Raw genomic sequence first — 17,471 nt, forward strand, 5'->3', positions numbered from 1 at the left:
GCCATTCTTTTATTTTCTGACACCTTAACTAATCTTTCAAGTACTCCAAAGTCTATAAAGTCTGCGTAGAGCTATCTCAGGTAAGCTCTATATCTTATATATATGTATATATATATTCACTTTAAGCCTCACTATACATACCAGTATACACAAATCAACCTTTATGTAAAACCTGCAATATTTGGGAAAAATGTTAATCGGATAATGATGCATATTTACTATATAATTCAGATATGCCAATGAAAAGATCAAACATGCCTGGGATTTATTTTTGCACTACCCAATTCATTTTTATGCTTGCATACAAATATTACCTGTACTAGAGTAATGACTGCTGACATACAGTCAATATTAGGGGTTTTGGGGTGCCTATATGGACCAGAACCAGACACTATTCATCTTTGCTAAATGAGAGAAGGGGAGGTGCCATGTGATGACATGGTGAGGGCAGACCAGCTCTGGTTTTTGTGCTCTCCTGTAGAAGTGTCTTGCTGCAGTTGGATAACTAAATTATGTGGCAAAATATATATATTTTTAATGTTTAGGTTACTTGAAGGGGTGAGGATGTGGTTCAATAACTAATGTGAAGAACGGAGGGGAGCATGAGGGAGTTTTATTGGGATTTCCCCCTACCCTCCCCCTCATATTAGAGGTGTATGGGAGATGACTGTTGAAATGTGGGCTTGCTCAGTGTATTATTTGTCGGGCTTGTGCACTAGCATTTTTGAAGAGTATAGTTCTCAATAGTTGGGCATTATTGAAATCTATGAAAGACTATCATCTTTGCTTTATAGCAATACAATCTGAATTATGCTAAATAACTGTGTGTAAAGGTGCAGCTAGTAAAGTTTTTGGGATTTATAGGAGTGTAAGAAATTATCTTGCAATACTACAGAACTAATTTATGAAGTACTTCCATTTGGGTCTAAAAGAACTCCTAAATTCTTCAAAAAATTTAATGTGTCAGAAAACAAAATAAAGAAGACCTAACCTTTATATTTACACATGTATCTGTAATCAAAACAATATAACAATGTATTTATGGTTGCCAACAAAACTATTATTAGAGTTGAATAATATCTTCATAAAGAATACCAGATTTCAGTGAAATAAACATCATCTTTTCTAGGTAACAATCCTTTACATTGACCTCAGACTTCATGTGTCCTAAGAAATACTAGCATAACTTATTTTAATACAATATCCAATCAAATTCTTTTAGTGTGCAATGGCTTGGAAGAGGCTGATATAAGATAACAAGAATAAAGATTAATATAAGAATACCTATAGCTATTATGACTTTCTTTCATCATTATGGATGCAAATGGGTTCTCTTAGATTTCCTATATGCAAAAATAAAGAATTACAAGTAGAACATTTAAAATTTTCTCCATCCTTATGAGTTTGAAGGTGTCTGTTCAAGGTGCCTGGCTGAGAAAAGGCAAACTGAACATTTGTAAGGCTTTTCACCCGTATGTGTGTGCAAATGTTCTCTCGGGTAACTTCCCCAAGTAAATGCCGATGAACAAAATGAACATTTGTATGATTTTTCACCTGCGGGTTTCCGAAGGTGAAATTTCAGAGTACTTGCTGCAGAAAATGTGGAACTACAAACTGAACATTTGTGACGTGTTTTGTCAAAATATATTCTAAGATGTTTATTCAAGTCACCTGTCTGCGAGAAAGTCTTCTCACCAATAGGACAAATATGAGGTTTATCTCCTGTGTGTGCCTGTAGGTGCTTTTTCAGACTTCCTGATTGTGAGAAGGCAGAACTGCAAAGTGATAATTTGTAGGTCTAGTGTGCTTCTGAAGATGTTGCTTTAAGGCACAAGCACGAGAAAATGCAGATATACAGATAGAACATTTGTGAACACCAGTGTGTGTTCGAAGATGATCTGTCAGAGAAAATGCACCATCACAAAGTGAACATTTATAACGTTTCACCTGTGTGATTGCGAAAGTGCATTTCTAAATCACTTGCTTTTACATATGCTGATTTACAAAGAGTACACTTATAAGGCCTTAACCCATTCAACTCCGATGACAAGATTCTCGTCATTTGGTCAAATAAAACAAAAACAAAAAAAAAAAAAGACCAGAAAAATCATGACGTCACCAAAATGCGAGCGAGGCGAGGACTACTGACGTCATATTTCTGGTTTCTATGGTATAGAAGGCGCCTTCTTAAGGTGGTGGAGGTTCTACCGATGTAAGTATTGGAGCCGTCACAGCGGCTCTCCTGACAAGAAAACTCGTAAATTACATTGGTAGATGCCTCCTTGGGAGTCCTAGGAGCTGTATTGTTCCTCATGAAAAGGGATCTTGTGAGGTTTGGTTTGGCATAAATTCTCAAATCGATGGTATTATTTGAGTCTGTTGGGGTGACCCCTCTTTTTATGATGCCCCTGATGGCGTCGCATTCATCCTTGTATCCTTCTTAAGAAGGCGCCTTCTATACCATAGCAACCAGGGAGCTATTTTTCAACATTACATCGATCATCACGATCAGAAGCCGCCCCTACAAAAATTGATCGATTCCACTACCATCCTCCTTAAAGAATCGAACTTTAGAAAGATGCAAATTGCAGAAGCCGTAGCCATCACCTCCCGACACCCTAACATTAATGTGCAAGTCTCTTCCGACTACATTCTTCCCTCAGCCCGCCCCTATGAGCACCATGGACTCCAGCCCCACCACGAACAACCACCACAAGAAATTCGAGCCCCTCTTCCTAGCTCAGGTGAGTCGGTTCCCCTAGATCAAGAACCTCGGTCAACACGTCGCGTGACTAGGAGACAAACCAGAGCTCATTCCCTTCGCCCAGGATCACGAGCGACACCGCTCGGCCAATCAGCAGCCAGCATTACGCCCGAGCCGGGTCACCAGAGCTGCGTGCAAGGTTGTCTCAGGTCGGGATCAGAACGAGAACCCAGCGACCAATCAGCGTTCAGCACTCCTCCCGGGCCAATCAGCCTGAGCCTTATACCTCCTTTATAAGGCCCACACCCAGATGCTTGCTTCATTCTTCTCCACGACTCCACGAATAGTAGACCTCCTCGATTCACCATGAAGTCCTCTCACCCTGAAGAAGCCTCCCGGTGAGGCGAAAAAACTTTGAAGTTTTCGGTGTATTTGTTCAACAGTTTCACACTGTTACATCCTCAAGAATACAATTGTCGGCACACATCAGCGCATTTCGTTACACTATGGATGTTTTCGTTCATAATCTGAACCACGAAGAAAAGGAATCCTTTTATAAATTGAAGAACCTTCATTTGAAGATAGTCAAATCTATCAGCGCAGTTGACTTCAACCAAAATTGCCTTCGCGAGAACCTGTGCCCCAGAAATATATATATATCTATATCTATCTATATATATATTGTGGCGAAATTGCATGTATGAATGTTGCATAGTGTGCCTGGATGGTTGGTATGCGTGTAAGTGATGCGTGATGTCGGAGAGTCGAAGCATAAGCAAGGGGGTATGTAGCGAGGGTATGCAGGGGGGGGGGGGGTCCCGGCGTCGCTCGCCATACCTCGCATAGATAGAGTAAGCCTAGCATTGGTGTTGAAAACACGTGTAAAATCCTCATGTTCGCTAAGCAGAATAAACAAGAGAAGACTGAACTCCTGCCTTTCCCTGATCCGGACAATTGTAGGCATGAACTTGTCTTTAACTCGTGATTCCATGATCACGGCCCACATGAAAGAGAAAAAGGTGAGTTAATGTACATGCGAATACGTAACAATATATATAATGTATACACACACACACACACACCCTCTTCTGTACAAAATCTCTTGTTTTTGACTGTATTAATATATTTAGATAAGTATTATTAGACAGAAAGTAGTAGTATGTATAGATCAGCAAACAAATTTAAAAAATGGCAACATAACAATCAGCAGATAAAAAGAAGGGTGTAATGGAAGCTGGACCAGACAACTGTAACAAGATCACCACATTTAAAAAATTGAACAATTAGAAATTGGGTCTGTGTGCATTCAAGTGACAAGTCTTAATTGGAATACCCTTATTATTCAACCTACTCATAAAGGAGAAATCCTTATAGCACCTAACACTTTGAAAGAAGCATAAAATTGTAAAAAATACAGACCTTGATGGCATAAAAAAAAAGGAGAGGGAGAGCAAATTTACTTTTATTCTGGGAATTACCATACTGGGACACGCTTTCAACAGAAAATTTGATTTCAATCAACTCTTTCTATATCAGTGTTACTTTTTCCTTCATTCTATTTGCCAACAAAGTATTTCATATATCTTTGTGGTAATCCCTCAACCGTATGGGATTAAGCAAGCATACACGTTATGGAAAGTTTGAGAGGTACTTAGTAAGGATCACCATCAATGTAACGTGTTTTACTTAGATATGCCATGGGAAAAAGTCATCGAGGCTAGAATACTGGAGGGTATGTTTAAGTCATGCAAAAGGAATTCAGCACAGATGGATTAATATAGGTTTTCCATCCCTACTTTCCACTAGTGTGTCAACCGTGGAGACATCCAAGTTTGTTTACCATAAGAAGACGTTAGGGTGCAATGAGGCATGAAACTCACTGTTAACATAAATTGATAGAGACTGGAGTAATGTAACTATTAGTCATAACGAGACAACAGCAGCCTGCATTTCCACTAGATCACTGACAATCTCGGAAGGGGGAGGGGGAAAAGAGACGGAAAGTTTCGTACAACAGCGTCTCATTATATATATATATATATATATATATATATATATATATATATATATATATATATATATATATATATATATATATATATATTTTTTTTTTTTTTTTTTTTTTTTTTTTTTTATGGTGGCGTCAGTGAAGGACGGAAGGTTCCTCACGTACGACCAAGGCGTAGATTTACAATCAAGAGACGATTCAGTGTAACACTAGGTAAATTCCTTATTTCATAAAGTAAAACCAGATAGTATAACACACAAGATGTAACACCTATCAAACCTTGACGTCAGGAAATCACATGGCCCGGATGGAATTGCAAATTGGATTCTAAAAGAATGCAAAGAAGAACTAACGGACAAAATACATAATATAATAAGTTGCTCACTCAAAGAAGGAAAAATACCAAAAGACTGGAAAAATGCTAACATTGTACCAATATATAAAGGAGGAACCAAGGAAGAACCAACTACGTAACTATAGGCCAGTCTCACCAACAAGCACTATAACCAAAATTTGTGAGAAAATAATCAAGAATAGATGGATAAAACACCTGGAAGACAACAATATAATAAAACCAAGACAATTTGGGTTCAGACAAGGAAGATCATGTACCACAAACTTAATATGTTTCTACTCAAGATTAATAGACATAGTGCAAGAAAGGAATGGATGGGCTGATTGTGCCTTCCTGGACTTACAAAAAGCTTTTGACAAAGTACCACACTAAAAAATATGAAAGAAACTCGAACATATAGACGGGATACAAGGGAACCTACGAAAATGGATGGAGGACTTCCTGATTGGTAGAAAGATGAGAGTAGTGCTCAGAGAAAAATATTCAGATTGGAAAGAGGTGATCAGTGGAGTACCGCAAGGATCTGTACTAACTCCAATAATGTTTGCTATTTATGTGAATGACACGGATGAGGATGTGAAATGTTACATGAGCTTCTTTGCAGACGACGACAAACTGTTAATGAAAGTAAAAACTGAAAAATATTGCAAAGCACTGCAGGAAGACCTGAATAATGTATGGAACTGGAGTCAGAAATGGGAAGTGGACTTCAATATCAACAAGTGTAGCATAATGGAGTTTTGTAAAAGCAAAAACAGAATATCAGGACAATATAAAATTGGAACCAAGGAGGTAAAGAAGGAGAGATCCGAAAAAGATTTGGGTGTAATTATCTCAAACGACTTGTCCTATGACAAACAGATAAACAAAGTTGTTGGAGAATCCTACAACTTACTAAGATCAGTAAAAGTGGCATCTACATATTTGGACGAAGAAATGATTAAAAAATATTGGTCACATTGATAAGGCCTAGACTAGAATATGCGGCGACATTGTGGTCACCCAGTGTCAAAAAGAACATAAAGAAAATAGAAATAATCCAAAGAGCAGCTACAAAAATGGCACCTGCACTCGCAAACTTGTCATATGAGGAGAGATTGGCTGAACTAGATTTACCGACTCTGGAGCAAAGAAGAGAGAGAGAGAGGTTACTTACCATCTACAGAATCATGAAAGGTACAGAAATACTTGATAGAGAGGACTTGTTAAACTGGGACATGGGACAAGAGGACATGGAAAGAAAGAAAAAAAAAACAGATATAGAAGAGATCTGAAGAAAAACAGTTTTCCACATAGAGTGGTAGACACTTGGAACAAAGTGGACAATGAAATAGTGTGCGCAAAAACCATTCATGAGTTTAAAAGCAAACTAGACACTGCGAGATACAAAGGCGGGAATTTGCGAGCGTAGCTCCCCTTTCCGCAAAATACAACTAGGTAAATACATACATACATACATATACAGGTAAATACAATACATACATACATAATCTGGAAATCTCACAGCATTATTTATAGATCACGCCATACATGAGCTCTGAGTTCTCATCTGGGAGGGTAATAATTGTCGATCATAAGACACTTGGAACAAACTGGACAATGAAATAGTGTGCGCAAAAACCATTCATGAATTTAAAAGCAAACTAGACACTGCGAGATACAAAGGCGGGACACTACGAGCGTAGCTCCCCTTCCCGCAAAATACAACTAGGTAAATACAGGCTTGTATACAAAAGGGAGAGGACAGTAAAATTCTTTCACATTTATACTCGTTGGCATGAGTACATTTATTTGTTTGTTTATTCATTTATTTGTGTACTTGTTTATATATATATATGTTTGTTTGTTTATTAAATCTAATTTATTTCTTTTTTGTGGGAGGCCATTTTTATTTTGGGAGCCTTAATTTTTATGCTTTCCCTTTTGAGTATATTTCTTCCTGTTCGTTTTGCATAAACATGTAATGAATTATGCTTTATTCTATGAAGTGGGGTATCATAGATTATATTGATAAAATTATACAGTATTGTTTTGTCTTTGTTGTGGCATAATTATAATTTTCATCATCAATTTTTTTTCTTAATACATACATACATATACCAAGGCTTTTTCCCCCTTACAAGGGAGGTAGCCAAAAAGGGAAAGGCATAAAATCATTCCCACCCATTCCATCCCTGAATACACTCCACACCCCTCCACCCTCCCTCTCATCTTAGCTCCTCCTGGATGACGGGTCATCCCTGCACCTTGTCCACTGCCCTGGGTCAGAAGCAGTGTCGCAAGACACAGCACATCCACAGCAAGGCCGCTTCATTAAATCGGCGACCCCCCTCTCCGTCCCCCCATGCATAAAAAGAGAAGACAGGGAGAAATCCCTTCGGGCTGCGTCAACTTTTGCTCACACATACTACCTCACCCCCCATTCCACCTCATGCATCGCAACATCATCCATATACAACCATTCTCCATTCACCCCTGTCTTCTGTCCTCTCCCGTCCTTCCTCAACAGACATTCCCCTCTTCCCCAAAGCTCCCTTCACCCCATCCATCCACCTCATTCTAGGACGTCCCCTCATGTTCACTCCCTCCACATCTGCCTTCCATATCTCTTTTACTAGTCTTTCTTCACTCATTCTTTCAGTGTGTCCAAACCATCCTAATACTCTTTCATCAACCCTATCTCCCAACTCCCTTTCCACCCCTGTTCTCCTCACCTCCTCATTTCTCACTATCTAGCCTAGTAACCCCCATCATACTTCTCAGACACCTAATCTCAAACACATTCAAACTCCTTCTCTCTTCCTCTCTTATGTTCCAAGTTTCTGCCCCATACAGTGCTGTTGGCACAATCACTCCTTCATGCAGTCTCCTCTTAGCATCCATTCCCAAATGTCTATTCCTCATTACACTCTTCAATCCACCAAGGTATTTACTCGCTTCTCTCAATCTACATTCTACCTCCACCTTCACTCCACCTTTTCCTGCCATATTTGCACCCAAGTATCTAAAACTATCCACTTCCTCCAGTTGCTCTCCCTTAATGCTCACTTCCAGTTTACTGCCACTTTCACCCCTTATACATCTCACCTTACTTTTACCTACATTTATCTTTAGCTTTCTTCTATCACATACTCTCCCAAACTCTGTCACCAACTTCCTCAGTCCCTCCTCCGATCCTGCCACAAGCGCAGTGTCGTCAGCAAATAACAGCTGGGTCACCTCCCACTTTTCTCAATTTTCTTTAACCATCTCCAATCTCTGACCCACTACCCTTGCATTTACCTCTCGCACTACCCCATCCATGTATAAGTTGAACAGCCAGGGCGACATAACGCATCCTTGACGAAGTCCCACCTTTACCTCGAACCACTCACTCTCTCCATTTCCAATCCTGACACAAGCTCTACTACTCATAAAAACTCTTGACAGCTCCTAGAAGCTTTCCTCCTATCCCATATATCTGCAAAACCTCCCACAGTGCCTTTCTGTCTACCCTGTCGTAAGCCTTTTCCAGGTCCATAAAGGCCCCCCCCCCAAAAAAAAAAAAAAATCCTTCTCCTTTCCTATAGCTTTCTCACATATTTGTCTTACCACAAAGATCTGATCTACACAACCTCTACCCGTCCTAAATCCACACTGTTCCTCACCAATTACTCCCTCTGTTCCTCTCCTAATCCTCTCAATCAAGATCCTCCCATAAACCTTCCCAACTACACTTAACAAGCTAATCCCTCTGTAACTACTACATTCACACTTGTCCCCTTTTCCCTTGTAAAGTGGAACTATACAGGCACTCCTCCAGTCCTTCGGCACTCTACCCTCTCTCCAGCAAACATTAAATAACTTCACCAGCCAGTCCACCATCACTGTACCTCCTTTTTTAGACATTCTGCATGGCATCCATCCAGACCAGGTGCCTTACCTGCTTTCATCATCTTAACTGCCTTCACTTCATCCTTCCTTATTTCTCCTCCATTTTCCTCACTCATCACTCTCATTTTCTTAGCATTTCCCACTGCAACTATCTTTCCCTCCTTATCCTCCTTCACATTTAGCAACTCCCTGAAATATTCTGCCCATCTTCCCCTTACTGCCTTCTCTTCCATTATCATCTCTCCATCTGCACCTTTTACCTTTTCTTTTCTACTTCTTAATACTTTTACAAAAAGGCGTTCTCGCCCACGCCAAAAAATCACAAACTTTATACTCTTATGAGGAAGAAATGGGCACTTCAATATACACATTTATGTATGAATAATATATATAACCGAGCTGATACTCCTTTTTGAAACCACAATACATAATCATGCTTTTTTTGTGTGCTTTTTTTTTTATTTCTTACTTCTGCTCCCAAGTAGGCTTTCAGCCTGTCAGACTTCACCAGTTAGTCCTCTTTTTTGTGTTATCCTCGGCATTTGTAATTGTAATTTCGAACTATGTGTTCTTTTTCATTATCTGTATTTCATGTATTTGATTCACTGCCAAATAAACTTATTATTACTACTACTACTATTATTATCATTATTTATATTATCATCATTATTATTATCATCACAGCGAAATTTATAGGCTTTGTTGCTTTTGAGTTGCGATGTTTGCGTGCTGGCCTCGTATTCGCTTAGTTGTGGGTTCGAATCCTGTTCTCCTTTCCAGTCCAAGCGCATAAAAGGGCAAAGATAACGGCTTCGACCGCAGCTATTTAAGCGCTTCTTGGTGTACGCTCATCACCACTTTCAGGATTGTGGGAACACTTGGATAAACGTAACCTCGTCTTCTCCTGTCTCCCAGACGTCGTTAACGATGTCGCCAGTACTGTTCATGACCTTCCAAGCTCTTTGAATCTTGTGGGGCCTCTGTCATTTTGCGACTTGCTAGGTAAGACCACCCGCTTGCGCGAGATCGGTCTTTGTGGGAGGGGAAGAAGGTGTGTAAGAAAACGAAAAGATAGTAGTGTATAAAAGAGGGCTTTTGCCACCGAGCGAATAGGGATGTTTATTTCGAGGCGTCGTGGCTTTGGAGGTATGCACCTCCTCAGCTTTGTCCCGTTTTCTCTTCGTCTCTATGACTCGTTCCAGTACCGCGCAAGGCATTCCCCGAGTAGTGGCGGATCCAGGGAAGGGCTGAAGCCACCCCCCCCACACACACACCCAAAATTGTTCTTTTATAATTTCATTGCAAAAGTCGAGAAACCCGCCTCATGTACACCGGTGCTTGCCAGAAAGCAGCAATACAGTGGGAGAATTTTTATTCCCAGCATTTAATAACACACACCGCGATGGGTTTAGATTAACAAAAACGACGAGCCGTTCGATACTTCGCGAGGCAGAGCATAGGAGGACGAGAGGTCAGGTCTATCATGGTGGAACGCGGATAGATTCGGCGGGTATATAGGGTGGGAATTGTTTGAAGGTGTATGTACTCTGAAGGAGTCCCGGTAAGGACGAAACGTCAGAATAAATCCCTAAACGGTTCCCTGTATTTATCTCACCACCCATCCACTTATATATATATATAACCATCCATATTGGAGCATAGTTAGCTTTCTTGTGCAAACTATTTGCTGATCTCAAATTACTTATCCACCACTCTAATACATTGTGCAAATATCCCCAAAACTACAAACCAACATAACCATTCCCAATGATTAACAGTTCCTGGATTTTTTTTTTTTTTTTTTTTTTTGCACCAAGCAAATGTATTTATCTAAACTCAAGTATGGTTGAGGAATCATGTTATCTTTTAATGGTTTCGTCATAAACTGTCTCTTGTCACAAATACCTCACTGTATTGCTCATGCATCAAAGATTTCCATCCATCTTCTTCTGACTTCCACACTATTTTTTCATACTTCTCATTTACCCTTTCCACAAACCACTTCTACAGCCTTTGATATATCTAATAACATTTTCTTCATTCACTATATCACCTTCACATTTTACTGTATCCATTCTTGCAACACCTCACATTTCTCAAACAGGTTATCTCAAAAACATTCAGACTCATCTATTCTGCCTCACATTCCAAGTATCCATTCCACATAATCTTGAGAGTTTAATCACCCTTTCATACAATCATCTATTTGCACCATTGAAAGAATTTTTAAAACCAATAACCAGCATTGAATACTTCCTTTATTGGCAGATGGAAGAATTGTTTGCTTGTGGACATTTCCTCAGTCTCTTTTAATACAGGTAATTGTCATCATTCTTTCATACATGTCATTCAATATCATACAATAATTATATTCATATACATTATACATTGCTTGTATGTTCAACTGGAGCTAAACATTAAGGTATTGTGCTAAACTAAAAAAAATAACAGTGGTATGGGTATTTGTGCTTTGAGTCCTTCCTATCAGCAGGTTTGTAAGGACATACATTAAATTCTGTGAGGAAAAAATATCCTTGCCTTCTTTGAGGGGAGACAGTTGTGATATAAAAGATACTTGGCATATCTTTGTATCCATCTCATATTGCAACCTGAGTACACAGAAACAATCTGTATTTACATTTATGTAACTAATATGTGGTGTCTGGATTTAGCAATTATTCTATTTTTTTTTCTTAACAGGAATTAGTGATGAGTATTTGAAAGTGTTCCTGTAAGATGGATGTTTCAAAGAATCACCTCCCTGCCACCTATCTTCAAAACCTTTCAACATCCTTATCTCCACCCAGATATGTTGTCTTCAGACTGGGTCCAAGATCTTTATCAGCTTTGTATTTCCTCCACCTTTTCACATAGAAAATACTGACACTGGTCTCCTTTTCATATTACAAAATGCTGATGACAGAGTCTCACATTAATAAAACACAGATAACAGTCCTGTGTTTCTTCCCAGAGAGATATAAGGAAGAGCCCAAGGATTACTGTCAGCCAGCTGTTGTGGCAGTGAAACTCATATATATATGTATATATATATATATATATATATATATATATATATATATATATATATATATATATATATATGTATATATATATATATATGAATAGAAGAGTGGTGAGGTAAACACCAGGAACCATTGGAATTTCATTACTAATGTTTCGTCCTGAAAGGACTTTCTCAGAGTGTCCTTTCAGGATGAAACGTTAGTAATAAAACTCTAATGGTTCCTGGTGTTTACCTCACCACCCTTCCACTCATTCTGTCTTACGCACTTCAACATATATATATATATGACTTAAAATTAAACAAAAACTTGCTTTAGGAACAAATTCCTTCACATTTAGCAATTGGAAAACTAACTAGAAAGAATGTAATATGGAGGGACATAACCTTAAATCTATTGTATATACAAAATATCTATCAACAAGGGTAACAAATAGAGGATATGATAAATACATAACTATAAACATAGCCCTCCTTAAATTTAAATATCTAAAAGAATATCACCTTTACAGAGCATGACAAGTCTTTCATACTGAAAAACATATCTCATCAAAATCATAACTCTCCACTTTAATTTCAGTCTTTGTTTCTTTGTCTGATGATACACTGTCATTAGAACAATTGTTAGATGAGGACTCCATACCTCTTAAGTCTTCAGGTCTTTCAGATTTAGTCACCACTAATTTCAATGGCCCTAAATAAGGAAGTGATGAACTAGAACAATCGTCATTTACACTTTTAATTGTGTGTTTCTCCATATGATCACTGAGGTCTACAAAAGAAAACTTTGTATTGCAAATTGAACAATTAAGATCTTCATCCTCATTGTTAATTTTCATTTGTGGGCAAACATGCTTTTTCAGAGTCCCTAGTTCTGGAAATGATGAATTACAGATAGAACATTTGTAAACTTCATCATCTTTATGAATCCGAAGGTGCCTGTTCAGACTGCCTGATTGAGAAAAGGCTGCATTACAGATTACGCATTTGTAAGGCTTTTCGCCTGTGTGTGTACGACGATGTTCTTTTAAATAACTTGACTGCGTAAATGACGAACTGCAATAAGAACATTTGTACGGCCTTTCCCCTGTGTGTTTGCGAAAATGCACTTTCAGAGTCTTCGCTTCCGAGAACTTGGCTTTACAAACTGTACATTTGTGAGGAGTCTCGTCTGTGTGCATCTTAAGATGTTTGTGCAAATGACTTATCTTGGAAAACGTATCATCACAAAATGAACACTTGTGAGCCTTTTCTCCTAAGTGCATCTGAAGATGTCTTTTCAGATTCCCTCCCTGAGAAAACGCAGAGCTGCAAACCGTACACTTGAAGGGTTTTTCGCCTGTGTGCCTCCTGACGTGCTGTTTTAGATCGAAGGCGAGAGAAAACGAAGCATCGCAATGCGAACATTTATGAGGCCGTTCACCGGTGTGCGTCAAAAGGTGTCGACTAAGAGAACTTGCTAACGCGAATGCGGAATCACAATACGTACATTTATGCGGTTTCTCTCCAGTGTGCGTCAGAATATGCTTTTTGAGATCACCCGATCGAGAAAACGCTTTGGTGCAGAGTGAACATCGATAAGGTCTTTCGCCGGTATGGGTTCGAAAATGAAGTTTCAATTGACGTGCTAGACGAAACGATGAATCACAAAGTGAACATTTGAATGGTTTCACAACTGTATACGTTTCCACGTAAATTTCCTCTTTCTCTGCTTCATGAAACATGGAATCACATGCTAAATTTCCTTGAGGGTTTTCAAATGCATTGGCCATCCTTTCAGACATCACTGTCATTCATTTCCTGACTTGGTCACAAATTGTAAACATTTCTATGATTTGAGGCATGTTATATAAACACCTGCTGAAACCCCAAATCTATTCTTCAAAAGGATTTGACTTTTCATGTCCTTCCACTTGTTGCTACTTCTGTTATGCCAGTTTCATGCCATCTGGATAAAAGCCATCCCTGAAACTATAAAGCTTTTGTCATAACTGCAATACACATAAATAAGTGAAAAGCCATTCACACTTGGTATGAAAGACAATGTGTAGTGTATATGTATATGGTGTCTGACTACCAACTCACAATAAAAATGCAACTCAGAATCTACATCTAATTACACTACAATTAATATTTAATTACTGCAATTCAAAATTTTCAAGAGAAATTATATTATCTTATAAAGTGCTTTGTCAAACCATACACCTACTGGTTTAAAAAAAATCATATGTATTTGAAAAAAAAAAAAAAAAAGGATTACAGACTAAAACACTGGTGAGTATATATATATATATTTACTAACCAAAATTCATTGAATGACCGAATTGATTTTCATCAGTAAAGATTTATTGGGGCTTAATAAGGGGGGCCATTCTAGGTTATAACTGATGTGATGTTTGATTAAAGCACCTCATTTGATGTTATCACTCTGCCCTATTTGAATAATTGGAACTGTTGGGGGTCTGTGGTACACTGCTTGGATGGATCTCAGATTTTTTGGTTGACAAAATGTGTTATTATTATTATTGATTTATCAATTCATCTATTTATTCATATAAACACTGTTATCATATTATTATTTTATTAATTCATCTATTAATTTATCATTATTATTATTGTTATTATTATAATCATTATTTCATATTACTTATTTAATATAATTTTTCTATTTATTTAATTCATTTATTCTTTATTTATCAATATATTATAATCTTTTTCTGAGGATCTTAAACTGTATTTGAAAATCAATCATGAAAACCATATTCCTTATGAGCACCACCAGGGAACACAAGTACACAATAACCATGCCTCACACTGACAGCAGATAAAAATTATTTTACTGTCAGAAGTACAAACTGGTCAAAGTTACTGCATGATAATGTAGCCAGAGCCAAAAACTATCATCTCATTCAATAACAATCTCCATTAAACTCTTGGGAAGTCATTATACCAAAACATACAATAAGATATCTAAGCTGCTTGTGAAAAACATTCATCCATTTGATACAGTAGTTTCCCTTAATATATATTCTGGTGGAATGGCATGGCAACAAGTATGTCTTACCCTGTGAAACATATAAGTATCCAACAAAGCTAGTTTGTATAGATGAATGTGAAAATTTTGCTCATCTGAAACCAATTCAACATTCAACAAGCATACCTCATATCCTTAAATTACAATTGAGTGAATGTAAACATACACATATTCTCCAAAATTATGAACACTGGACTAAAAATCATATTTCCAATCAATGAAGATGTAATTCTTGACATGGAAGTAAATTTGGTAAATCTTAAGATGAGCACACCTTAACAATACAGCAATGGAAAATTAAATATCAATTATATATTAAGGCATGAACGTAATATACGTTTTTACTTACTGAAATCAATAACAAAAATAGTTGCTACAAGCAATACAATGGCGCCAACTCTGGCATCGCGTCGGCAAGTTTCAAGACGCCATGTTTGTTTTTGTTTGTTGTGGAAGACGAACTAAAGGAAATCTAATAAATTGGTCTAACCTAACCTCCTACGAGATATGCATTTAGCATCCCTAGAGGCCATCAGGGTCGTCGTAGCTAGGGAATTATATGATTGTACGGGACTGGACAAACAACACAAACATGGCGTCTCGAAACTCGCGTAGCAGCTCCGTTCGGTAGCGTATAGCTTTTTAGCATTTGTTCGCCAAGAAAAATGGCTATTACGTTGATGTTTTAATATACCTAATTAATATCTAATTTTGAACTGATATATTGCGTAGGCGTGCACTTTCTATTTTTTTTCATAATACCGTAAAATTCAGCAATAATCCCCAGTACGGATACATTTGCGTAATTTCTAAACAAGTTTAGTACCAGTGAACACAAACTCATGATCATGTCAATGAAAAAATCTGCAATCCTTATCAAAGAAGCAGACGATCAATCTGTGCCAATAAAAGTAAATCCAGTTAATACGTTTGTCTACTAAGAGAGAAGGTGATACTGATTAGAATATCAACATTCCAATAATAGCAGTATTAATCCTTACTAGATCTGACATGTGCAAAAGAAATTCTTCGCTTTCTACCCCTCGTACAGGTGTTATTGTTAGGCCAATGTTTGTTTACATCCTTTCGTTGCCTAACTTGAGACGCCGGCCACTGAAGTTAAAGGTGTTACTATATGAAATTAAATAGGTTGTCCGCAATACAATAAAAATACTAGAAGATGATTACGAATGTAAACATGAATAAATCATGTTCAATATTGTGTGTGTGGTCAAGGTGTAGACGTATTTCAAACGCCCGCGGTACAAAGACGTATAATACTATTCACCCCCCTAAATTTCAGTGATAAATACAAATAAAATACTTGGACTTTGTAAAATACGACCACATATTGCTGTTTTCTTTAATATATAGTTATTATATCAAAGTACATATTTAAAATTTCTTAAATGTGGGCCTTGTTTCGTGCTCACTCCTGTAGCCTAGGATGTCAGTTGGGTCCTGTTGGTTTGCCTACGTGGGTGATTTGAGGTGAAATACAGTGATGGCTGGTTTAGTCAACCTACTTAGCTACGAAGGATACTGGTAATTATATCGTTTAGGTTATATAGTCTATTTTTGCAGGTAGGGAATTGCTTGTGCCACTCCATGACCACTAGGTCAAAAGAGGCGACCAGAATTACCCCCAGAATACCTTCCCCCCCAGGAAAAATCCCCAGATTGTCACTAAATGCATAAAAAGTCCCAATCTGGGGACAAAATCTTCAGAATTGGGAGCCCTGGGATTTGGGTGACGGAGGTCAGTCTCGGTACATAACACTCCATCAGGAAAATGGTCACCAATTTGCGACGGCGAGTGAAACGGCAACGTTCCTATTTCCCACACTCAAAGACATGACAACCCACATCTTTTGACTTCGACAATGCCACTAACGCTCATGGAAAGCTGTCCCCATTCACAGAGTTGAGCGCGTTCCTCGGTGCGTTCAGCATTTTATTGGCCGCGGTTAGCTCTCCCAAACTATTAAAGCAATATAGGTACCGTTATAATATGTGGCCTTCCTTCTGAATGTGGCATTCGAAATTTTTCTTTGGTGTAGTCTGTGGCCTACCAGACTTTTATTTCTGCATGAACCAGTCTCTTACGCTTTAATAGTTTAGGAGTGCTAGTCGCGGCCAAACTAAAACGTAATAACGCGCCCAGCTCCGCCCATTCCTCCAGATTACGACACCCACAGCCAGGGCCGGATTTACATGGTGCGGGGCCCTGTCAGGTTCACCCCCTATTAAAATATCGTCCCAGTTTTCACGAAACGTGCTGTCAGCCACCTCGGAGTTTGTTTACACTCACAGTGCCGCTCGGCGCTCAGTCACAGTCAGCTGGATACTCGTTTTCTTTATCGGGATACACACACACACAAAAAAGTGCTTAGTTCAGAAGGTTGGAGGGGGTTTACACGGTCTAACGGTTCGTCGAACGCGGTTCGACAGACACGTGTTTAAAGTGATGTGTGA

At 38.4% G+C, this 17,471-nt stretch overlaps 1 protein-coding gene across 2 annotated transcripts; it reads right to left on the reverse strand.

Moving 5' to 3' along the window:
* Positions 1-12,233: 12,233 nt before the first annotated feature.
* LOC143030706 (uncharacterized) lies at positions 12,234-16,191 on the reverse strand. 2 transcript variants are annotated; one of them, XM_076193892.1, is made up of 2 exons: positions 15,998-16,191; positions 12,234-13,933 (listed from the first exon to the last, which is right to left on the reverse strand). In XM_076193892.1, the coding sequence occupies exon 2, from the start codon at positions 13,753-13,755 to the stop codon at positions 12,490-12,492; it is 1,266 nt and encodes a 421-aa protein (XP_076050007.1). In that variant the 5' UTR covers positions 13,756-13,933; positions 15,998-16,191; the 3' UTR covers positions 12,234-12,489. The 2 variants fall into 2 exon arrangements, with proteins under 2 accessions (XP_076050007.1, XP_076050008.1); XM_076193893.1 differs by lacking the exon at positions 15,998-16,191 and adding an exon at positions 15,346-15,607.
* Between the last annotated feature and the right edge of the window lie 1,280 nt (positions 16,192-17,471).

The sequence above is a fragment of the Oratosquilla oratoria genome, chromosome 12, assembly GCF_046742065.1.
Source record: "Oratosquilla oratoria isolate Oo_2021 chromosome 12, ASM4674206v1, whole genome shotgun sequence".
In the NCBI taxonomy this organism is placed as follows: Eukaryota; Metazoa; Arthropoda; class Malacostraca; order Stomatopoda; family Squillidae; genus Oratosquilla; species Oratosquilla oratoria.

Coding starts and splice junctions, on each gene's coding strand:
- LOC143030706 (XM_076193892.1), bottom strand. CDS start 13,755: ATGACAGTGATGTCTGAAAGGATGGCCAATGCATTTGAAAACCCTCAA.